Source organism: Octopus bimaculoides, chromosome 5 (assembly GCF_046866305.1).
Source record: "Octopus bimaculoides isolate indiv1 chromosome 5, ASM4686630v1, whole genome shotgun sequence".
Taxonomy (NCBI): domain Eukaryota; kingdom Metazoa; phylum Mollusca; class Cephalopoda; order Octopoda; family Octopodidae; genus Octopus; species Octopus bimaculoides.
This window is the reverse complement of record NC_142932.1, coordinates 108,018,092-108,045,293: the sequence shown is the minus strand read 5'-3', so window position 1 is coordinate 108,045,293 and position 27,202 is coordinate 108,018,092. Positions and strand designations below refer to the sequence as shown.

At 33.1% G+C, this 27,202-nt stretch overlaps 1 protein-coding gene across 2 annotated transcripts in view; it reads right to left on the bottom strand.

Moving 5' to 3' along the window:
• The window catches only part of LOC106883080 (uncharacterized), a 439,153-nt gene that overhangs the window by 32,055 nt on the left and 379,896 nt on the right, over positions 1-27,202 (bottom strand). For both annotated transcript variants that reach the window (XM_014933964.3, XM_089351816.1), the window contains exon 26: positions 14,043-14,162. In XM_014933964.3, the coding sequence (XP_014789450.1) occupies positions 14,043-14,162 (120 nt within the window). The remainder of the gene's footprint in view (positions 1-14,042; positions 14,163-27,202) is intronic.

Below are 27,202 nucleotides of genomic sequence, written 5' to 3'. Positions count from 1 at the left end.
AAAAAAATAATAGAATGAATAACATTCTTGGAGCATTCTTTAAATACTGAAATTATTAATAACTGAGTTCTAAAATAAACAACTTGGAAAATGTATTGGTCATTTCATTGATTAGACTGATCCATTCTTCAAAGAAAATCACAGCTGAATTGTATGGTGCAGCATTTTGTCTGTGACAAAGTAGCCTTGCTGTAAACAAGTATCATGTGGATCATGTGGATAATACCACAATTTAACTGTAAACAGCCACCATGTGGAGAACAGAACAATTTACTTGTAAACAACTACCATATGGATCATGTGAATAACATTGCAATTTAGCTGTAAACAAGTACAATATGGAGAACAGCACCATGCTGTTAACAGTGGTGTAATTTATGTATTTTCTGTTACTGTGGAATAATGGCAAGAAGATGGGTACCATTGGTAGTATTATTATCTCAGACTTCCCAGAAATGGTCCTCCAAGAATTTTACTCTGTGTTATGTAAACATGACATTACAACATTAAAGAAAAAAAAGAACCCAAAACAAAACAATCATATTATGGAAAGCAGAGTAAGAAACATTGTTAATCTCGAAACAAATATCTAGTTTTATTTCTGTGATTCTAAGCAAGAGCTTATATAACTAAAATCAAAATACATGCAGCTTTTAAGCAAGTGAAGACTATATTTGAAGCACATATGCCATATGTTTCTTCTTAATTTTTCTGAAATGACAAAAGAATTACATCCTTGAAGAATGAAGTGATTTATCTTTGTATCCATAAAATCTAATTCTAAAACTTCCATTCCAGGAACCAACATATTTCTGTTTCTCTTCTACTCTTTGATAAATTTTAAAGAACATTATGAACTTAATAAAGATTTGATTACAAGAAAGACTTACATAAAATACAGAAACTACCTAAGAAAGGTTATATTTTTTAATTTAAAATAACAAGCTGCTGCAACTAGTAAACACATCACCAAGACAAAAACTCATGCATAGGAATATTATTTTTCATCTAGATATAAATATGATCTGGATGGTTGCAAGTATAATCAAAAATAGAGAGATGGCTGGATTACGAATGCTAGTTACTGGGACACTTAAGATATATGGTAAAGTAGATTACCCACTAGTCATTTGCTTAGCCAATAAGAAAGGTACAATAGCCAATAACTGACATAACAATATCATCATTAACTATTACAAGAACAAAGAAGATGCTTTTGTAACTTTAGAAACATTAAATTGATGGACTAAGTTATGAAAGTTACTGAAAGAGTTAATGCACAACTGACTAGGAAGAGAATTAGCCAAAATGAGATGCAGTTTGAGTTTATGCCAGGATAGGATACCATCACTGCCATCTTTCTAGTAAGACAACAACAGGAGAAATACTTAGCTAGAAGCAAACCACCTCTTTAGCTTTTGTCAGCTCGGAGAAGGACTTTGACAGGGTTCCATGCTCTATAGTTTAATCCCTAGAAATCTAAGAATGGCTTATGAGAATCAGCCAAGCTATGTGCAGAGACACTGCCAACAAAGTGAAAGTTAATAAGTCCAGCAATAACTTGGTATGTAGGCTAGTATACATCAGAGTTCAGATCTCAGCACTTCTGTTTATTATAATCTAATAGAGGAGTTTAAGACCAGTTGTTTGTAGGTGCCCCTATGTATCCTAATTCAGCTTTGTGATCATGTTCACATACCTCTATTGGTTAAAGGTTAGTGAAGATATTCCAAACTTGGAAGCAAAATCTGAAATCAAGGGTCCTCAAAGTAAACCCAACAAAGACTAAAGTTGTCGTTTGCAGGAAAGATGTCAGAAATTTACTGCTATCATAAAAGTGGCTGCTATGTTAGTATGCAAAAAATGAATAGGCAGGAATTCTATATGATTTACCTATTGTAAACCATGTATGCACAAGTGGGGTCACAGGCAGGCTGACAAGGCAGGTAGAGATCATATGTGGTAGATGTACAAGAGTAATTAGTAATAAGAGTAAAAGTGAACTAAACCCTTTCAAATGTTCAGAAGATTCCCTAGAAGTAGTTGATCCTTTTTGTTCCCTAGGTAGTCTAATTAGCAGTGGAGGTGAGTATTCCAGAAGCATTGTTATTAGACTAAGAATAGAATGGGAAAAGTTCAGGAAGCTATTACCTCTGTTGGTTTCAAAAGGATTTCTCTCTCAGTACAATGGAAAGATTGTACCATTTTTTTCTGTATGAAATGTAATGTTACATGGTAGTGAGATATGGGCCTTGAATGTAGAGAATTTATGAAGACTGGAAAGAGATGTAAGAAACATGCTCCATTGGATGTGCAATGTTAGTGTGCATGAATGGTGGAGCACAAATATGGTGAGAGAAAAACTGAATAGAAGAGGAATTAAGTAGTAGTTGTAGATTCTCAGTGAGTTTCAATGATGAGCATTCAACCAATTTGACCAGCTGAATTCCTGAGTAGCTGAGTATTCCATAGACACACCATGTTCAATGCAAGTCTCTGACTGGATCAGGCATGACACAATGTGACAAAATTACAACTTTGAATGAATGAATAAATGAAAGAAAGAGACAGACAGACAGACAGAAATGACCTCCTCAGCAGTACTGGACTGGTACTTTATTAATTGCAAAAAGATGGAAGTGAAAATTGACCTTGGTGGAATTTGAACTCAGACAGCAGAGAGTTGGAGCAAATAGTGCAATGCATTCTGTCTGACTTTCTAAACAATTATACAGTTTACTGACTTTGATATCTGATGTAGTGTGCATGGGGAAAGATTTAAGCTGGTATAGACAGAGAGGTTGTCAGTTGTACAACAAGTACTGAGTACAACAAAGTACTAAGCACTCGAATTGGATGGAACCTGGAAGAGGGGAAACTAAGAAAGACATGGGATGAAGTGCTTATGACTCATCTGAGGATGTTGAATCTCACGAGGGAGAGGACAAAGGAATGTAACTTGTACGAAAGTGCTGTGTTGGAGATCTCCCCATCTTGGTTACACATAGAAAAGGGGATATAAAAATGAATATGGTGGTAGAGATGGAGATTAGGTTGTATAATATCTACAGCTGAGTCTCTTCCAGCCATTACATCCATATATTAAGTCTCCTTATACTACTCTCCATCTCTCTTTTTTTACTCTCCATTTATCATTCACCTTTTCTCTATCAATGGTGTTCTCTCTCAACAAACTGGCTACGTAATGAAAGATGACATCACATTGGCTCTACCCATTTTCAGTTCCTCTTACTATCACCCTTCTTTGTTGCTAACCATCACTCTCTCTCTCTCTCTCTCATTAATTCCTAGCACTCATATCAAACATCTATCATTCTTATTTTACTTTCCATTTTCATTGCTATTCGTCTTGCTTTCTCTGTCTTTCACAATACTCCTTCCTCCACTGCTCTTTGGTAACACTCTCTTTCTTCTATCAACCTGTCTCTTTCCTATCACTCTCTCTTCCTCCAACATGCAACTCATGCTGTTTCTTGTCATTCTAGCCAGTCTCCATACCAACAATCGTCCTATCACTGTCATCTCTCTCTCTCTCCCCTATAATCCTATTGCAGTCATATCTCTCTTTCTTTCTTTCTTCCTTCCTTCCCCCTCCCTCTTTCACACACACACACACACACACACTTACTAACCTTATTTTCTCTTCTATCACCCTCTAGCTCCTATCACTCTGATTCTTTTTCATCAATCTGTTTTCTATCACCTTCTTGTTCATGTTGCTTAAATCCAATCTCTTTACCAACAACCATCACACATCTGTCTTCCACTCCCTCACCCTCACTTCCATCACCCACTTGCTTCTATCACTCTTGTTCTTCATCACCCTCTGACTCTGGCTCTCTTCTAGTCCAGTTGTACTGGAAAGAAAGGAATGAAAGAACAGAGACAATGCATAGAAGAAATGACTCTCTTTTGTCTTTCTAGTGGTACTGAGAAAAAACAAAAACAAAAACAAAACCAAACCCCCAAAAAACAAAAAAAACAAAAAAACACCTCATAGAAACAACATAGAACTCTTTAGTCTTGTTAGGTACAAGACAACCTTTCAAGAGCTTGTACCATGATAAAATGCATCTAAGTGCATTCAGAAAGTGGTTAGCAATAGAAAGAGTAACCCACTACAGGAACCAGACAATATTACCATCCAGTGAAGCGAACATGGAATTACTCATCAGAGGAATTTACAGTATGAATGACAACTAATAGTAGTCATAGATGTTAAATACTAACTGATGTGGTTAGCTGTAACCTGGAACATAACTGAGAGCCACCACAGTATCTGCCCAGACGATATATCTCTCCAAACACACACACATACACACATCTTTATCATTCTTTTATCTTTTACTTGTTTCAGGTATTGGACTGCAGTCAAGCTGGAGCACTTCATTGATGGGTTCAATCTTTCTTCTTTTTTTTAAGTCTGGTACTTATTCTCTTGGTCTCTTTTGCTGAACTACTAAGTTATGAGGAAATAAAGAAACAGCCACTGGTTGTCAAGCAATGGTAGTAGTAGTGGTGGTGGTGGTGGTAGTGGTGAAGGGGACAAACATAAACATTAAGACACACATACATGAATATATATACAAACCTCCACACAGTTTCTTATTTCTTTACTGCCAACAAGGGGCTACACACAGAGGGGACAAACAAGGACAGACAAATGGATTAAGTCGATTATATCGACCCCAGTGCGTAACTGGTACTTATCTAATCGACCCCAAAAGGATGAAAGGCAAAGTCAACCTCGGCAGAATTTGAATTCAGAACATAAAGACAGACAAAATCCTGCTAAGCATTTCGCCCAGCGTGCTAGCGTTTCTATCAACCAAATTCATTCGTACTATGAGGCTGAATCCAAAACCACATGGTTGTAAAGTGGGCTTCTTAACCATTCAGCCATGCCTACACACACACTCTCTCAGACACACATGCACACACACACACACACACACACAAACATACACACATGTACCCCCCACCATTCTTTTCTACTCTAGGCACAAGGCCTGAAATTTTGGGGGCAGGGGGCCAGTCAATTAGATTGACCCCAGTATGCAACTGGTACTTAATTTATCGACCCAGAAAGGATGAAAGGCACAGTTGACCTCGGCGGAATTTGAACTCAGAACGTAAAGACAGACGAAATACCGCTAAGCATTTTGCCTGGCGTGCAAACGTTTCTGCCAAGCTCACTGCCTTCCCTCCCACCCACATTAGATATAAACATGTTCTATACATACACATATTCTCCTTGTCTCCGTATTCTTTCTGTTGAAGAGCGTAGCTCGAAACGTCAAAGACTTTCCGTATTCCCGAGCGTCATACTAATATATACTTTTGTTATTTTCACTACCTGTCCTCGTCTGTTGTTATTATTTGTATATTCTCCCATATAAATATGTTACTTATATATGAATTATTTACATGTAAATTCTTATTCTTCACATAAATTTACATCTAGATCAAGAAATAATTGGAAGGATCAGGCTTTTAACATGCAAGCTGTGAAAAATAAGTAGAATGACTGTAAATTCTTGATAAAAAGGTAAGTAAAGAAAAGTAGTTTCTAAGTTCTTGAAGCATAGAGAATAGTAACATTTTCTGATATAATTTTTGAAAGATCTAAAATACAGTTTCTCTTTTAAAAGACATTTATCAATCATCAAACATACAACTTTTGACTGAGATGAATATAAAAAATTATAACAATTGAATTTTAAAAAAAAGCACCAAACAAACCACAAAGTTTCACCCTCATCCATTTGTATGCTCATGCAAACACACAACAACAACAGCAACATTTATTGTAGTAATAATATTGATTTCTTACATAACACCAAGAAAGAGAAAAATAATTAAAAGAAAATGAAAAAAAAGAAGAGAAGAATGGAAATCTGAGATAATGCTTAGAGCTCTCTAAGCGAAATAATAGTTTACACTTGAATGCTGAGAGCAGGTGAAAGAGAAGTATACTGAATGTATTGTAATTAAGGTAAAATGCACTCAAAGTATCAAATTGTGAGCGTAAGTTTATTTAGAAAATCTCTCACAAAGAAATGACAATTCTGTTGCAGAAGTTGCTAAATAAACAAACATGTTAATTCATCTTAATTTGCCAAGAAACTGAGTGCATCAAAGAAAAACAAAAGAAACTGGAGTCAAGTCATGCATAACAGTAAATCGCTTCAAGAACTGTGAAATAATTGGAAAAACCAAGCCAGTGAGATCTAGAGAAAAATAGTATCCTAGAATAAGTAAACAGAAATTAATTATTGTTTTGGTACGAATAATTAGCATGTACTTTTTTTTACCTTGTTGTTTCAAATAAACAGAAAATTGGAAGTACAAATATCAGCGAGAGATAATTTATTTTATGAATGAAACCGACAATGCATCGCATAATGCACTGGCATTCAATTAAAGAAATCACAATTTCTGAATTTTTCAAATAAAGAAATGCCAACAGCTTGTACATGCCACACATTAGCATTTAGTTCACTTGTAAGGAAATTATGCATCTCAAGGCTTCCTTCCCTTTAAACTAAACGATGAGCAAATAAAGAAATTGATTTCAAATTTTACAATTATAAAAAAAACAACAGAAAGAAAAAAGAGAATCTGATTGACATTTCATTATAATTAGATTTTTTTTTTTAATTCAGAATTTTTTTTTGTAATTAATAAAAGGATGTTTATTTTTCAGTTGCCATGTGAGTTATCTGTTATATAGGTACAGTGCAGCTGAGTGGTTAAGAATTGGTTCTAGGTTCAGCCCCACTACATGGCATCTTGGGCAAGTGTCTTCTATTATACCCACCCCCATCATGTGTGTGTGTGTGTTTGTGTGTATATGTGTGTGTATGAGAAAGAGATGGTATTATCTTGTCTTAATATAGTGTGATTGTTATATATGTGTATCATGAGTACACAAATGGTGTCCTTTGTTTCAAAACATCCATGAAACATGTCCAGCAATGGACAAATATTAGGTTAGATGGAGACAGGAGAACGTTGGCAACAGGAAGGGTATCCAGCCATAAAAAATTGTCTCAAACACGAAAAAGTGACTATTACGATAATGATGATGTTACAGACGAAATCATTGGCAAGAACTTGTTGAGAAGTTGCACTTGGGCACAGTGTTTTCTGCTGGATTTAAAAGCTAAAAGCAATATGTTAGACTTAAAACTAGATACAATGTTATCTTGTACTTTTCAAATATTGACAGCAGATTACTTTACTAATTCCCTCTATTTAGCCCTTCCAGCTAGACATTTTCACTACAATCATCATCATTTTCTCTCTTGTCCAACAGGGGTAACCATGTATATCTATTACAGTAAAATACCTGCTCCTGTCCCTCTATCATACTAAAAAACCTCTTATCACCTGGCATGAAGCCATGTCCCTCAATACTAGACCTCTCTCAATTGAGGGGTCTTGTATTATGAATTACTTCGTGATCTCACTAGTGCTGGTGCCACATAAAAAGCACCTAGTTCAGTAAAGTGGTTGGTATTAGAAAGAGTATTGAGCTACAGAAACCCTGTCAAAGCAGACATTAGTACTTTGTGCAGTCCTCTGGTTCACCAGCTCCTGTTGAATCATCCAACTTACGCTAACATGGAAAATGGGTATTAAACGGTGATGATGATGATGATGACGATGACGACGATGACGATGATGATGATGAAGAAGATGATGACAACAGCGACGACAATGTTGCTGATGGTGTAGGGAGGTGCTTAAAAACAATACCAGCAAATCCATGAAAGAAGTCTACTACTGGATTTGAATATGTACAGATGAATAAAGATATCATAGTAGTAACGATATTTTATCATTTCTTACACAAGGCTACAAAATTTAGAGGAGAGAATAATTGATTAACGCCAGCCAGCTACTGGATTGGTACTTATTTTACTAACTGGGGAAAAATGAAAGACAACGTTTGACCTTGGCAGTGTTTGAATTTAGAATGTAAAGGAATGGGGGTCAAGGCATTTTGTCTGAAGATCTATTGATTCTGTTATCTATCACTCTAATCATAAGAAGAAGAATGATTTCTAACATAGGTACAAGAATATAAATTTTAGTGGAAGATATAATCGATTAGAGCAACCATAGATGCTTATTTTATCGACTCTAGAAAGATGAAAGGCAAAGTTGATCACAGTAAGATTCGTATCTAAATACTGCAAGGCATTTTGTCCTTTGCCCTACCAATTCTACCATTCACTGTCCTAATAATAATAATAATAATAATAATAATAATAATAATAATAATAATAATAATAATAATAATAATAATAATAATAATAATAATAATAATAATAATAAGAAGAAGAAGAAGAAGAAGAAGAAGAAGAAGAAGAAGAAAGAGAAGATAGAAGACAAGTAAGAAGCGTATTAACACTTTACTGCTGTATTAACAGTGTCTTGTTTCAATGCTATGAATATACCAATAAATTTTTAACTAATACTGTATGTAGATGCATGTTAACACACCACTAGTTTAATAATTGAACTAGCTGTTAAGAATGCATTATATATGCAGATTGGTCAATTGAATCCACTTGGTGTCTTAGTTGCATTATAGGTAGTGTCTCCATGGACAGTTAGAAAGGGTACAAAAGATTGAAATTAGTCTAGCTGATCCCACTTTTTTCATTCCACAGACATTGTATATAAATACAGGGTGTTTACATGCCTATATGTATACTGTTAGCTAAAAATCTATATCTTTATTCTCTAATAGAGTATAGAAGGAAAAAGAAGACAAAAGAAAAAAAGAAGAAAGAAAGAAGGAAGGAAGAAAGATTTGCTTATTGAGTCTGGATTTATTTTACCTCATTTTTGTTTCAGCATTTACAGTTCTAAGAATTGAATTCAGAACAATCTTCCAGAACATTTGACACCAATAAAGAGAATCTTGATTTCCAAGTATCTTGAAATAACTATTGTTATGATTCTGTTTGTTAATTGTTAAGTGTGACATAGTTCAGCAGTTACAAGAGATTGATTTTGGCTAACAACTCAACTATTTTCTAGTTGGTATAAATTACATTATAGACAAGGTAGACTGATAAAAAACAGAAATAACATCACTGGCTCATTCAAGTAACATGTAAACACATGAAGATGTCATAGAAAATGATTAGTTATTTAAGCAACTTAATTAATTATTGTTTAGCACTAAGGTAATCTTGAATGAGATAATCAAACACATTCCAACCATGACCATTCTGTCATTACAGGAGTATCTATGACTATATTATTCACCCTGTTCTTCCATTTTTAAGATGATTGGGTATGATTTGTGGGAGATTTGGTTGCTATTTCCAGTAGGTCAAGTAACTATGCATAAGCTCAATTGCTAGGTTAGGGATGATATTATTTTAGGAGTATCTAGGGCTACATTATTCACTGTGTCCTACTTTGTTGTTTTAGCAAGATGTGGTGTGATTTGATTAATTTTTAGCTGCTATTTCTAACAGATCAAGCAACCACTTTGAGGTTCACTCATTGGGTGATGGATGGTGGAGTAAAAACAGTGTTTAGATTATAATGAAATTAGAAGTGTAAAGAAATTCCAACCACATTAATGATAAAGTAATTAAAACAGACGTGGATATTAAAGCTGAGGGACCCTGATTAAGAATAATATAATTCCTAGTGTTCATAAATTAAATTTAAGGACTAAAAAAAAAGTAAAAAAGAAAGAAAAAGAAAAGGAAATTAAAAGGAGGAATTTGTGTTGTTACGAGGATATGATATGAATGAAAGATGAATAACTGGATGAATAATTGCCTAAATATTATTAGTAGCAGTGTAAGATGAAGAAGATGGGATAAGGTGGATGGTGGTAAATTGACCTGACTGAGTTGAAGTTAATGGAAAGCATAATTAGTAAGATTACTTTTAATTGGTTCTTCTGATTGCATCTTGGATTCATGATAGTTAAAACTGTGCTAAATGCTTAATTATTATACGATCAATTAAATTAATTTAGTCAAGTCTGCTAAAATTGCTTATACAAGTTGTAATGTCAAAAGAAATTTAGATTATTTTAAATATACTTTTAGTGTTTCAATAATCATTTGCTGAAAAATATTAATACTGAAATTATTAATAAGATAAAATATGTTCTAGCAGCCATTTTCCCAGGCTTTCATCAATGCATTTTGCAAAACCTGGTATCTGCATATGAATCTTGCAAGAAAACTGCTAATTGCCTTTTCTCTAAGTAGGTATTGGGTATCTAGTTGGAACATCACCTAACTTCAGTTAGGCCAAAAATAATTATAGTGTTCCTAAAATTTTAACTCGTAACCAATTGGAATAAAAAATCTTAAAATAGAAATATTACAATTGTTTTCTTTTTACCTTTTTTTTCTTCATTTTTTGCATAAGTTACAAATCTTCAGATTTATAATAAAGAAAGAAATGAGAATGTGTGATGTTGATGCCTTTTGTGATGTAACTGAAATGTAATTTCAACAATCTAGTTCTGAAAATGAGTTGCAGTCTTAGTTTGACAGAAAGCTTCTAATTTATTCAACAATCAATATAATCTGGGAATTAACCATTCCAATCTAGAACTGCATTTAGGAATGGCTATTATGCATTAATTAATTCATTATAAATAATATAATTTGGTTTGTAAAGAAGAAAATCGAAATTTGAATTGAATTATTTTCAGAACTGCAATATCTTTTATTTATAATGGAAAATGATTTTGATTGACAATTGAAATGTTTAACCCTTGTAGTTCATGAAAGATTAACCTGACTAGTATGCCACACACACACACATACACACATGCATACATTCATATACATACATATCATCACACACACATACACATGCAGTAGAATCCTGCCTATCATGATTGTTTTGGAATGAAACCTTTTCCAAAATAATAACCTGCTGATGACAATAACTGTTTAGCAATATTAAGCCAGGAATATAATATTAACTGGTCATTTGATTCTAATAAGTAGATAATTTTTCATTCATTTTAGATAAAGGGTGTGGAGCCCACTAAACTTAATAACAAAAACTGATAACATTATCCAAGATTGTAATAAATGGAATCGTCTGTGAATGCATATACACACACTCACACACATATATGTACATACACCTATTCACTAACACTGCTGGCCATACTGACCAATTCAGCACACCATACTCTCCATTCCCAACACCAACAAATGATTCTGCCATCACCATCACCACCATAGCTATTATCAACCATCATCCACATACTTTTGCTACATCTCAGTATCTGGCATGCTTTTGTTTAGATCACCATAGTAATTATAAGCAATAGATTAGCAGCAGTTGCAATGTAGCAGTTTACTTGAAAATTTTGATAACATTCAAAGCTTTGATTCTAATAAAGGGATAATTTAAAATTCGTTTTCATGTAAAGAATATGGGATTAATTAATTTAGATAACAGTATCTGAATGATAACATTATCCATAAATTTTAATAAGTGGCTTCCACTGCATCTTGCTTCAATGTTTTAGATTTTGTTTCCCCATACTATAATGATTTTAACTGAATCTTATGAGAGTTCTGAACCACTATTTTTATATAGTTTATTTTTATCACAGTTAAACTAATAACCTCTTAGAAATTCCATTAATCTCAACCTTAAATAATAATTTCAAGCTAACGGTCGGATTAAACAGGATGCTTCCTTAATTTAACAAATTAACAAATGAAAGAAACTAAAAGTGGGCCTTAAAAACGAATAAAGTTAAGTAGAGAAAGAGCAGTGATTATGATCTTTGTAGACAAGTTATTTCTCTTAATAGGTTAATGTTCAGTTAATGGTGCAGTTGATGTAGGTTGATGTCTGCAGGCAGAAAAAGGACAGGAAGAGGGGTGGGTAAAATTACAAAGGAGAAAGGATTGAGTAAAGTGAGTGTAGGATGTGAAGGATTTGTTATGTAACTTAATCAGTTGTTCTCGTTTTAATGCAGGCCAAACCTGATTGAGCAAATCTATGATGAAAAACATTGTAGCCATGATCATCTCAACATTTTAGGAGTGTCTAAGACTACATTATCTAAAGTGATCTTACTTGTTTAAGAGAGTAGGGTAGGGATAAGTGTCTAAGACTCATTATGCAAAATGATCTTCTTTGTTTAAGATAGCAGGGATATAATTTGAGGGATATTTAGTTGCTGTTTTAGCAGATTAGATGACCATGAAGAGGCTTCCTCATTGGATGGTGGAGTGAAAATGGAATATTTAGACTCTAATGAAATTAGAAATATAAAGAAATTCCATGTACATTGATGATAAAGTAATTAAAGCAGACATGGATATTAAAGCTGAGAGACTCTGAGAAAGAATAATATAATTCGCAGCATTTATAAATTGAATTTAAGAATTAAAAAAATGAAGTTGGGAATTAAAAACATCAATTTGAGTTGTTATGAGCACATGATAATGTGTGAAGGATGAATAATGGATAAATAACTACCTAAATATTGTTAGTAGCAGTGTAGGATGATGAAGAAGGGATGAAGTGGGTGGGGTAAATTGACCTGAGTGATTTGAAGTTAATGAAAAGCATAATTAGTAAGAATAATTTTAATTGATTCTTCTGATTGCATCTTGGATTCATGATAGCTAAAACTGTGCTAAATGCTTAATTATTATACGATCAATTAAATTAATTTAGTAAAGTCTTGCTTATTGCTTATGCAAGTTATCGTCAAAAGAAATATGAATTATTTAAACTTCATTTTTAATATTTCAATAATCATTTACTGAAATTATTAATAAAGAATTAAAATATCTTTTAACATCTAGTTTTCCAGTTTTTTTTTTATCAACTGTCTATTGAATGTCTCTATTGAATGTTTTCCAAGGTCTCTATTTATTGAAATGAAGCACAACTTCAATAAACTAAATAGTATGAGGTATTTAGATGGCATGTAGATGATGCCTTTGAGAGGAAGGGTGGTCTTTTCTGCAAAGAGATGTGTTGTTAGCAGTGCTAACAACGAAGTTGTTAGCATAGAGAGGAAAGAGTACAAGAAGCATAACTGAATCTCAGAGTCTAACAGAGTCATTATTATATAGGTTAGAGATTGATCTATCAGCACACATATGACAGGATGTCTCCAATCTAAGAAATGACTAAAAATATATAGATGTGGTTAGAATTAGTAAGGACATCCAGCTGTGAAAACCATGCATTGGAGCACAATAGAGTCCTTAAACATTGGATTCTGTCAAACTGTGCAACACACGTAAGCATGGAACACAAACATTAAATAATCATGATAATAGTAATGATGATGATGAAATGAAATTGAAATTCCATTAATCACACGGTGTTTAGATTTATGGCATAATACAACATACCATAATATATTGTAGTATAATACATTAGTTACTAATTTTAAAAGAAGTCATTTCTAAAAATAACTGCTCACAGAAAGCAGCATTTAAGTTGAAGCCTGTTATATATGTGTGTGCATGTATGTGTGTGTGAGTTTGTGTGTGCCATTGTCTAGACATCACATGACGATTGTAAATTAGCATCATCATCATCATCATCATGCAAGAAAGGTTGTTCATTTAGAGCTTTCCATGAAGAACTTGCCTGGCCATGGGGAAAATATTGCTTTGCTTGGAAACAGGTAAAGGTTGGCAACAGGAAGGGCATCCAGCCACGGAAAACCTGCTTCAACAAATTGCATCTGATCCATGGAAGCATGGAGAAGTGAATGTTAAAATGATGATGATGAAGTTGATGATTAATCTATGTAAGAAACTATTTGGTTTTCCAGTTTGAGTAATGAGGTACAAATTAAAATATTCAAAACTGAGTAAAGAGAAGTTAGAGGCATATCTACCTTTTGCCTACCTTCCAAATTATCATTAGATAAGTGTTTAATTCAGTGTTTAATGCAAGTGCTTAATGTCCCACCTTCTTCCCAGTACACTCCTGCTAGCAAACAGGTAGAACAATAATAAGTCAATACTTACAGCTCTACTTTATTTGTTAAATCAGCTTTGTATTGTGTTGTTTCTGAACACAATTTCTTGTAGACTCCATCATCACATATATCTGCGGAGAATGGCTTGAAACACTGCTTGACAAATTTTCTGGAAGAAACAATAAAAAGAGAATATATATATATATATATTTGATGTGTGTGTGTGTGTGTTGTATGCATGGGGAGACCAAACTTGAGATGTTTCTTAGAGTGAATTGGGTCTAGGGATTAATCCTGTTCAGTTACAAGTCAACTTTCATCATGTATGTATGGACGAACAGACAGACAGATAGATAGGCACTCATATTGTGTATACTATTATTAAGGAAATACAATACTATATTCTTGTAACAGCTGAATTTATAAATTGGTAATAAAATGCATTTTATTGATAATATATATATATACATACATAGATGATGATGATGATGATATGTACAAACAAAATATCAAAATATTAACAAAATAAGTAACTGAATGTTTAGTGAAGGTTAAAAATACAAATAGGAAACATTCACATAACAAAACAACAGAATGTTTATAGAATGTTTTGAATAGCCAGAAATATCTGCAAACAATATTTCTGATATATGGTAAAAATATTCAATACTAAACATCAACTATAAAAGCATCATTATTTTTTTTTATTCTTCTTTTATATTTGGACATGTATTCAGAATTGTTTCTCTATTACTAAATTTATCTTTAAAAAAAAAACTCTCTTGTTTTGATTGCCCTCTGATATGAACCTTCAAGTATATCTTACTTCTTACCTGCTAACAAACAGTTGCTGTTTAACCCCTAGTCGGCTGTCACTGAGCAGACTTGTGATCAAAGGCATTTCACCCTTATTCTGTCAAGCATTGCTTTTCTAGGACTATATTATTCAAAAGGAACTTCCTTTTTGAAGACAACAGAATGTGATTCAAGGAAGATTAGGCTGCTATTCCTAGCAGATCAAGTTACTATGTGGAGGTTCCCCCATGAATCATTTTTACAAGCAGTTTTTGATGCTTCTGCTTGTTCATCTTTTAACATCCGTGAGAGGCTCTGTGCCATCAACCTTCTTCCCCCTGCCATAAAGCACTGGTGCTGGTGCCACATAAAAAGCACTAGTGCTGGTGCCACATGAAAAGCACTGATGCTGGTGCCACATGAAGAGCACTGGTGCTGGTGCCACATAAAAAGCACTAGTGCTGGTGCCACATGAAAAGCACTGATGCTGGTGCCACATGAAGAGCACTGGTGCTGGTGCCACATGAAAAGCACTGGTGATGGTGCCATGGAAAAAAAGTACCCAGTACACTCTGCAAAGTGGTTAGCATTAGGAAGGGCATTCAGCTATGGAACCAAATCAAAACAGACTATTGAACCTCGTGTGGCGCCTTGTCAATGTCAGAATGGAAACAAACATTGAATGATGATGATGAAGATGATTATCCTTTAGATTTTCATTGCATTTTCATGTGTACCATTTCCTTGCTTTTTTTTAGTTCCTTTTTTTCTCCATTATAGGTACAAGGCCTGGAATTCTGGAAGAGAGACTGGTCAATTACGTCAACCCCAGAGCTCAACTGGTATTTGTTTTATCAATCTTGAAAGACTAAAAAGCAAAAATCAATCTTGGAATTTAAACTCAGATCATAATACAGAAGAAATGCTACTAAGCATTTTGTCTGGCATGCTAATGATTCTGCCAGCTAGTCACCTTATATAATATTTCTGTTAAGTAGCTGTTCAGGTTCTGATTAACTCTAATTAGGCAGACCTATAATCAAAGATGATCCAGTAATAATCGCCTGATCCTCTTGTTAAGCAGAAAATTATCTATGCTTCCATTATCTAATGTGTTTCTCCTTTTTTTATAGTAGTAAAATATGTGAGTCATCATTGTTGATGTCGGTGACAGCGGCAGCAGCTGCCTTCAGAGGGAAATTTAGATATCTCTGGCAGGTTAACTTACAATTTAAAGGATTTCTTAGTGCATTTGAGCTGATCTTGACCCCAATTCTACTGGCTATTTTATTATATACCTTTATTTTATTTGATTGAAAGACCCATCTTAATTTAATGGTATGCTTTCTTTTACTTGTTTCAGTCATTAGACTGTGGTCATGCTGGGGCACTGCCTTGAAGAATTTTTTGCCAAACTAATTGATCTCAGTACTTGAGTTTTTTTTTTAAAGCTTGGTACTTATTTTATTGGTCTCTTTTGTCAAACCTCTAAGTTACTGGGAAGTAAACTCACCAACACTGGTTGTCAAGCAGTGGTGGGGGACAAACATAGACACAAAGATACACACACTCAGATATATTCATATGATGGGCTTTTTTCATTCACAAGGCCTTGGTTAGCCCAAGGCTATAGTAAGAGACAGTTGCCCAAGGTGCTACACAGTGGGACTGAACCTGGATCCATATGGTTGGAAAGCAAGCTACTTACCACACAGCTAGACCTGCAGCTATGCTGATTCAGGTATTTTTTTTTAAGGATGAGAACAAATTATTCTTTTATTTGTTTTGTCATTTGACTGCGGCCATGCTGGAGCACCACCTTTACTTGAGCAAATTGACCCCAGGACTTATTCTTTGTAAGCCTAGTACTTATTCTATCAGTCTCTTTTGCTGAACCACTAAGTTACAGGGATGTAAACACACCAACATCAGTTTCAAGTGATGGTGGGAGACAAACACAGACACATAGACACACACACACACACACACACACACACATTACGTCGTTTCTGTCTACCAAATCCACTCACAAGGCTTTGGTAGGCCTGAGGCTATAGTAGAAGACACTTGCCCTAGGCACCACGCAGTGGGACTGAACCCAGAACCATGTGGTTGGTAAGCAAGCTACTTACCACACAGCCACTCCTGTGCCTATGTATAAAACATTAGGTCTGTCATGATCACCAGGACTCATCAGACTGGAGCTTATACACTGGGTTTCCACAGAGTATAAGCACTTGAGATAACAACATTTCTTTCTGAATGGGATGTTAGTCCATCAAAAGTTAAGACTAGAACCCATATACAGCTGAGTGGGCTGGTGTAGTTTGAAATGAAGTGTTTTGCTCAAGAACAGGATGTGCTGCCTTGTGCAGGAATTGAAATTACAATCAGATGATTGTGAATGCAACACTCTAACCACTAGGCTATATGCCTTAACTAAAACATAGACTTCAAAAATGCAATTTAGAAAAGGTGAGAAAAATTGACAAAAAAACAGCTTTTAATAAATATTTAATGATATCAAATCCATGCTTAATGTCAGTCAAACAGTTTGCTTGTTTTCTTTTAATAATCTTCAGAAAATTTACTGTCATCCATGAATTTTGTTAAAGTTAAAATGGTGCTAAAACTTATCAGTGCTATACCACAAGATGGGTTAGTGAAAATTCCTTAGCAAGACTATGATGAGTTGAATATATTTGATTACAAACGTTTATTCATAAAATATTTAAATAAATGAATGAAATAGCTAATTTAAATTCAACTAAAACAAAAGTAAAATGCTACTTTTGTAAAAATTAAAGACTTTAATATATATATATATATATATATAAAGAAAAGGAATGCAAATAACAGTAAAACATCTGTGATTAAATTTTCATAATTATATTTATATTTTTAATTTAGATTGACCAATTGAAAAAATGATTTATTTGATAATAGATTGACCAATTGAAAAAATGATTTATTTGATAATAGATAAGAAACAAAAGAAATAATTAAACTAGAAAGTTATAATTTATCTGATTATCTGAGTGTCAACTATATCAAATGATATCTTGAGGGCTTTAATAAAGTACAAAGGAAATAATTATAAGAGTGAAGAATAAAGGAAACACAACAAAAATGTTTAGAAGAGGAAGAAGAAAATAATGAAAAGCTACAGAATCATAGGATGAGACCTTCAAGTAAGAAATAAATATAACAACATCTTTACACACACACACACACACACGAAAATAAACATATAGACATACACACAGACATAAATATATACATACGTATGCATACATATACATACATGTACATACACATATAACATATAATGTTCTAGTAAATATGTATGTGAAGAAAGAGAGAGAGAGGGGAAGACGGAGAGAGAGTAATTGAGACAAAGAAAGGTATATGAAATTACATTATTTTATGTATTATGTAAAAGACAACACACACACACACACATACACAATGAAATATTGTGCAAAAGACCAAATGAAGCCACATAAAGAAAAGGGGACACAAAAAGATAGCTTCTAGATTAAAGAAAAACTACAAAGCAAGTAGCAAGTATTAGCTAAGGGATCAATTTATTTGACTCCCTTGCCTCTAAGGCTCTTCAAACATACATAATATAAAAGGCATTATATAATTCTTTTGGAGGACGGCTGTTGTTAATAAATAAAGGACAAGTTGAAGGGATCTAATTACTGCCCATTAAATTTGGAAGTAGACAGACATAGGGACACACACATGTAGTCAGATAAACACATACATATATACATATGTATTCATGATGCCTAGAATTAATTAAATGAAAATGAGTGTACGCTACTTAGGGGTGGATTCAAAGAAAGACTCCTATAGTTGTGTGACAAAGAAAAAAAAAAAATCTTCAAAAGCCAGTAATGTGTCTGGTTGATATTTTACTACACAAGAGAAATATTGTTTAATTGGTCAATCTTAACTTTATCTATTTCAAATATTACACAGCCAGTGGAGTTAAACACTTTCATATAAACATTATGGAATATAGAAGTAATATGAGAGATAGGTGGAGAGGGAGATGAAAGAGAAACAGAGAGGTGAGAAAGCAAGGAGAAAGTGAGAGAGAGGGGCGGGCAGGGAGGGAAGGCATTTTTAAAAACCATTACACAAAAATATATCTCATAAAGTATGCAAATGATAGTGGGAAAAAAAAGAAGAATTTGAAAAGTAAGAGAATTAGAGAAAAATTAATATAAATAAATTTGTCCCAATTTGGTTTTTATTATAAACAATGTTATGAACATTTTTCTGTAGTTATAAACAGTTCTGAAATTTGCTGACCTATTTATCCATATACCACAGAAATCACAACAAATCAGAGATAGAGAGAGAGAGAGAGAGAGAGAGAGAGATGAAAAGAGACAGGGAGTGTGTGTGTGTGTGTGTGAAAGAGGGAGGGGGAGAGAGAGAGAGAGCATGCAAGGTGCACAAACATATACATAAGGGATCTGAAAGAGTAGAAAAGAGAGAGAGAGAGAAGAGGACTGTTTGACTGCCATCTGTCTTTCTTTGGTGCAAGTCTGTTCAGATTTTTATTAATATTTGGATTGTCTGTCTACATGATGCGTTGTTCACAAGATGTCAAGAAATGAGATTTTCTGTTTTCTTTTCCTCTACTTTAAGGCTTTTTCCTTGCCTTTTCAGCTGCAAGTTTAAATACTCCTTATTTTCACCAACCCTCAATCACTTATTTACATCTCTCCTTTCCACTCTTCATGGCTTATACTTTTCCTCATCTCTCTTCACTTGTATATTCATAAAAGCCAGTTTTCCAATATCCTAATGATGTTTTTTTCTGCTCCAGCAACCAACTACTTTAAAAGTTGAAAACACTACATTGTAAAAAAACAAAAAACAAAGCCAAAAAAACAACAACAATCAATCATCAAGAACTGACTCAAGTTCTTGTTAATGTTTGGAGAGAAGCTCATTAATAAAATATTTCTTCTTGTGTTTCACAACCATTCTCTTTAATCTTACTCTATACCAACTAACGAGGGAACCTCTTTGCCGTCATTTGCCCTGGTAGAAAGGCAACCTAATTTTTTTTTCAAATCACACCTTACCATATTAAAAAAAGAAAGAGACATTGGTTAAAGTAGTCCTAGATACACTATGTTTAAATAAAAGATGACTAGAGAGTCTTAAATCAAATATCAACACAATCAGAAATGACCTGACTAAACAACAAAAACAACAATCCTATTCTATGTTACCTTCATTGATACAAACTACATACAAATCATTCAAAGGAAAGCATTCAAATTTTGCAATATTTTCTTTAGAAGCTGAACTGCTTTGTTGTTTTCTAAGAAAAAAAAAGTCACCCTTGTTTTATATGTTCAAAAACAAAACAGTTTACTTTAAAAAGAAGTCATATTTTGTTTAAGTTGTCTATATAACAATAAAGCACCTTCATACAGAATCCCTAAATTAGTTCTTACCAGTTGCTCAAGTGAGAGAAAAATCTCCAGTGTCATGAAGAAGAAAACAACAGGCTTCAACAGAATTCATATAATGGAATTCCTAATGCAGGGTTTGAACTTACAATCAAGCAGACAAAATCTAAGCACTTTATTTCTACAGTCATAAAGCTTTAAAATGTCTGCCATTTAATAGTTGAAAAAATAAAACAAACATACTTTATTTGTATATTGATAGATGAAAGAGTTTGTGACACCAAAGTTCTGCCTTTAGCTATCATTACTTCATTCTAGACCATCTCAAAGAAGTTAAAGATTGTATGCTTATGATATTTTTAGGCTTTCAATTTGATTTTTATTATGGAATATGTCAAAGAACTGCAGAAACAGGTTGTCAAGAAATCTAAGGGTCAAAGATATCAGATATGTGCAAAGGTCAGAAAAATACAGTTTGTGGGTATATACATTTTGTGGGTATGTAGGTAGAGTCTAAATAGAGAAAACTATGCATGCTTATAAAGTAACTACACCTTTAAGTTCAGCAAATTCACCAGTTAAAGCTGCTGAAATGAGCAGCCTTAAACTAAAAGCCATAAACTATTCATGAGGTACACTGGAATTAGTGCATACATTCTGATATCTAGATAATGTGTGCAAATTCAGTGACTGAAGTTAAAGGAAGTAGCTTAAAAATGTAGCTGTGTAGAGATTGTGCAAGGCATATGTAACACATGTAATGTATGTCAGGGGAAAATGGCCAGTAAATAAGAGTTGTTTAGAGACTATAGAGGAATAAATTAAATATCAATCATTGGATGTTTATTTGGGCATTTTTTTTTTTAATAGCTTACTCTAAAGTGAAATGGGTGAACCCATAGTTCTCTTCAGAGCCACCAAATCTGGAAGAGCCACCTTCAAACTGGAGACCCAGCCTGAATGCTGGCAACAGAGGAAACTCTTGCTAAAATACTCAAGACCCAGATGGTGGTGTTAAACCAAGTGACAAATGCTAATTTAAGAAAATACCAGTTCATATTAGTTGAGAAAGTAATTAAACATATTGTACAGGGGATGTTTAAAGAAGAAATGATCCTATTGGTATGTATATTTAATTTGAAGAGATGAAAAGATGTCCATGGTAATCATAGAATAATGGAAATTTAGGAAGAGAAATTTGAAAGAAACTAAAGAATGAGTCATACAGGCACAAGAATCAGGTTCAGTGGAGCCTGATATGGCACTTGCTACATCACATATAGGAAAATAGATATCACAACAGAATGTGTGTGTATGTGTGCGCGTGCGTGTGTGTGTGTGAAAGACAGGGGGCGTGGGGGGGGGGGGGAATAATCATCATCACCATCATTTTAACATCTGTTTTCTGTGCTAGTGTAAGTTGGACAAGTCTGCACTATGGCATATCATCACTTATCTCAGTTGTTTTCTATCTTGTCTATGAGCCCAATATCAGGAAATATAACCTTGCCATTCCTTTTTCATGTCTTCCTTGGTCTTCTTCTGCCACTTGTATTTTCCATATTGAACAGGCAGGTAAAGTGTAACTGTCCCTTGCAAGCAAGTATGACTTGATAGCATGTACCATGCTTTCAATAATAGTTTTAGGAGCCTATGTAGTTGCAAGCAGATACAGACACCTTCTTGGTTCTGCGAGCCACGATCCAGTAGAATAGCTAGCTAGGATGTGACATTTAGAGAGAGAGAGGGCTGCATGAGCACTTGGTACTTCATTTCAGTTGAATAAACTGGAATGATATGAAATGAACTACCTTCCTCAGGACCCAATGTACCATCTGGTCCAGGTATTGAACTCATAATGTTATAATAGTGAAGCCAACACTCCAACTACTAGACTGTGTACCTCCACACTTTGAGTATATCATTTTTTCAAACAGCAATCCTTTTCCATCCATATTACATCTGCAACACTTGACTTTCATTCAAGTTAATGATATACATTTGACAAATTATGCTCACCATACTTCTCTTCATTTTTTACAGATTTTATTCATTTAATACCCATCACTTACAAAGTATGTGACATGATAGAGTTTAAATATCTTTCATACAACCAGCCTTTTACATAAATACAAAGAAAATGCAGTCAATACACAAAGATATTTTCATAAAATGCCATAATGAGTGAAAAGAAATATCAAATTATAGAAAATTTGGAAAATGTTTCTATTTAGAATTTTTATAAGTATTTAAATAGATTCACACACAGATGCAAGAAACACGCACAAATGCATACACACAAACACATACAAACTCACTCACACACACACAATTTGGAAATTACAATATAACTAATCATTAATTTTGTAATTATTCTGAGAATGCAAAATAAATAGACATATCTATTATTTCTTGGCATAATTATACAAAAATTTCATATTGTTCTGCTCTTGAAAATTCAGTAAAATGTATATGCTGAGATACAGGATGAAAATTCTTTCATAGCAGACATCATTTATTTTAACATAATAAAGATATGGAATGGCAATTCTTTGTCGTCTGGCTATTTAATTAGAATAAAAAAGCAAAATAACACACACACACACACACACACACACACACACACACACAGAGGGAGAGGAAAAAATGCTCTTGATGTATTTCTGAACTGCTGTCTTGTACAGTAAAGGTCAAGCCTTATTAAAGAATACATTTTCTCTCTTGGGGGAAATTCGCAGGAAATTCCTATTCAGGTCCCATTAAATCCATTTTAGATTTATTTATTTATTTATTTATTTATTTATTTAGGGGAATTAGCTGAATGCTACATCATTCATAATTATAGGTGAATCTGAAGAACATTTGCTGGAAAGTAAAAGATAGAATGTAACTTGAGGGATGTGAGCTTCTGAAAGAAAGCTATCATTTACACTGTTTTGTGGTATTGGGGACAGTAAATGAGCTTGGATTGTGTGCTAAAATGAGAAATCAATAGAATAGTAAAAGAATTGGGAATGGATATCCTGACTCTACAAAATAATATAAATGATGTGAATATCAATAAATTTTGTTTTCTGTTTCTTCTTTCTTCAAAATCACCATTATATGATCTGCAATGATATTATTTTTGCAATCATTGAACTTAAATAGTTTTGTGGCTGACATACCAAAAAGAAACAAAGGAGATCACTTTATAAATAAAACATGTTCTTCTTAATGTTTCATTCCTGTTTATTCATTTTGTCTACTAATTCTGTTTTTATAAACCACAGTATTGCAGAATGTGTTGTAGTCTCAACGTAGAATGAAATAATACATATCCAGTCTATAGACATGTGACTAGCTCCTAAAGCTTCAAATTGCTATCTCAATGCAAGGTTTTGATTGACAAGACTGGGATATTGCTTAGGTGGTTGGCAACAATGTTGGTTTTTTTATTTTTTATTTTATTCAATGAATTTGTTCTGAAAAAAAATGTATGAGGAATTTGTTCTTTAAGCCTTGTTCAACCTTGATTGAGCAAACCTCTAGTTAAGATGTTCAAGCCATGACCATCCCATATTATTCCTAATGTGCAAGGAATCCAAGTACATATCCAATGAGTCATATTTTTTTAAAACAACAAAGTAAAATTTGAGGAAGATTTGACTACTATTTTTACCAAGTTGAGTAACAGATAGAAGTTCTCACATTAGCTCATGATGCTAATGATTTAAAGTGATATAATTCAAAGTGATATAATGTGTATTCAATTAATATTCATATATCTTTTATACAAGATTCCCTTTAAGGAGATATCAGCATTCTGGTTTCTCAGTGAAGCAAGTTCAAAGATTCTTCAAAACAATACATTCTAATTGTTTTTCTAAAATTTAAATAACAATTTCTTAATTTGTTATAAATATTTGAATAACAGTAAGGAAGAGGAATTGGAAAGTGTAGCATTTGTGCTTCTATCAATTAAATCAATACAGTGAAATCAATATAACTTCAAATCAAAATTAATCCATAAATTCTATTTATCAACAACTTACTGCTGCACTCTCTGAGCTTAATAAAACACTACACCATACAGTTTATGACATAATATATTACATATATGTAAACATTCTTAATCTCAATGTGAAGAGTGATGCTATGGGTTAAAATTAAAGATTATGTGATCAGAAGCTAGACAATTTCAAATCATTTAAGCTTCATCTCAGGTTCAAGTTATATGAATTGTATGTAAGTGGAGGGGAAATAGTCAATGTTCATACTGTTTTCTTTTTTAACAACACTAAAATGTCAATAGATTTCTGCAGGGAGTTAGTAATAAGGATTTATTTTCACTGGGAGTAGGATTAATCATAATGTAAGAGATGAAATTCATTCAAGTGTATTACTGTTACTTATTTCAATATTTCCAGAGGAATGAAAAATTAAATTGTCACTGGTAGATTTTTAATTAAGGACATAGAAAAAATAATATAAAACATTGTATACTAGCAAACTAGGTTTTTACTATCTCATGATGATGATGATGATGATGATGATGATGATGATGATGATGATGATAATTCATTACTTAAATACAAAGTCAACTTTCAATAGGGAGAAATATATTTTAAAAATAATTTCAGTACTCAATTACTAATTATTTTATAGACTCTCTAAGGATAAAAATCCAAGTTGATAAGCTCAGCAAAGAATTTGATACTGCAAATCAATGTTTCTCAACCTGGGACCATAGCAAGTTCAGTGGGGTCACAGAAAAATTTGGGAATTAAGAGCAAGGGCACAACTAACACTGTCTCTTTTTAAAATTCTTCTATTACTGTCTCTAATTCTTTAAGATTTACATACAAAAACCTACATACGCACACATATATCCAATACATTTTCTTAAATTCCTTCATGACAAAAAAAAAAAAATTTTCATTTGACACCTTGATAATAATTTACCATTGATGAATAAAGTGTTAAGTTGGCATTGGAAAATCTTGTTTGAATTAAATATTATGTTACTGCTTTGAAGTTCATTCATCTAAAGTTCATACATTTAGTGCCAATCTCCAAGGATAATTGTTTGCATCACTTTGTTGAACTTTGGGAGAATAGTCATGTTTCTGAATAATAAGTTGCTTGGAGAAGAAATCCAAATAATATCTAAAGCAAGAGTTCTCAACCATATTTTATCTATAGACCCCTTTGATTACTATTTTATTCTGGTGGACTCCCATAGCCATTTGATGTTTAAAAACTAGTTTTATAGAAACTTCTTTCAAAATTCCTATTTCGTTTTTCACTCATTAACTTGTGTAGGTTGAACAATGAAAAAGAAACCTAGCTGTCTCTTGTAATACATACAGATACATACATCTAAAGCAAAGGTTTTTCAGGGACCCTTGAAATACAATTATGAATCCCTATTTACTATTTTGTTGTGTGGACACCCCAAAATCTTATATGGACCCTGGTGAGAAACACTGGTCAAAAGGGGCACAGATAAATGCAAGACTCTAAGGAGGCAGGTAGGTATAAGCCAATCAAAGTTTGGAACCACTGCTGTAAATCATCTCTCAGCTCTAAATACAAACTCCATTAACCCTTTCATTACCAACCCGGCTGAAACCGGCTCTGGCTCTGTAGTACAAATGTCATGTTTTCATAAGTTTTGAATTAAAATCTTCCACCAAACCTTAGTCACAATTTATGTTCCTATCACTAGCTGAATGATAACTAAGTTATTTTATTAAATTCTTTGTTATATTTAAAATTAATTGAAAGAAGCACAGAGCATCTCAAAATAAATACAGTAACGAAAGGGTTAATGTTGATTTTACTTTCTTTGATTCAAAGGTAATAGAATAAATATCAGTAATATATTTGAGCTAATTTGATCACTTGCACTCTTCTACAAATATCAATCGTGTTCATATTCAGTGGGGACTTAGAACATTCATTCAACATTATTCTTACAAGGATACAAACCTATAAATTTATGTGGCATAGAAGGAATATAGTATATTGATTTGGCTTTGTGTACACCAAGTAATTACTTTATTTTTTATAATCCAGGTGAAGTCAACCTCAGTGGAATTTCAACTTTACAATATAGGACAGGGTTTCCCAAAATGCCATTTTGTACCCTGAAGGGGGCTATGACAAAAATGAAAAGTATACATTTTATTAAAATTCCTTTTCACAATAAAATTAGTTGAACAAATTATGACCAAGAACAGTGTCCTTATTTCATTTGTAATGACTTGTGTGAATCTGGATTCAGTTCTCTTTTGTCAATCAAGACAAACTATAGGAATTGCCTGAATCCACAGGCAGAGTTATGGATCAAAATCAGTAAGGAAACAAAGAAGACATTGAATTTTACATTCGTAATTGTGATTGATTTCACTGTTAACAGGTTTTTTTTTTCTAATTATCCAATTTGCCTCTTACAACACACTGAGTCAAAACTTATTTTTTGAGTTGAGTTTGTTTACTCACAGTATTTTACGTGATTCAATTGAAAAACAAAGAAAATAAAAGATTAGTTATTAGAAAACTGACTTATTGATCTGCAAATGTGATATTACTTTTGCAGTGAGTGCAAACATTAATCAAACATTTCCTAGGGCTATGAAGCATAAAAAAAAGTTTGGGGACCATGGATATAGAACTCAAGATAGAGAGAAGTAAAATAAATTAAATTCTGCCAGAAATGATAAAAATTTTAAAACTTTGGTGTAAATCCAGATATTTCAAATAGTTGAATCAACTGATCCAATATCTGACTGGTACTATCTTTTTGACCTTTGAAGGATGAAAAGTAAAGAAAACCTTTGTGAGATTTGAACTGAATGCAATAGCATTTTTGTTTGACACTGTGTTTCTGCTACAAATAATAAGGACAAAATAACAGCATGATATATATGTAAGGGAAAAACAGCAACAATAACAACACTAATAAAACAATAAAGTGAGCAATGTA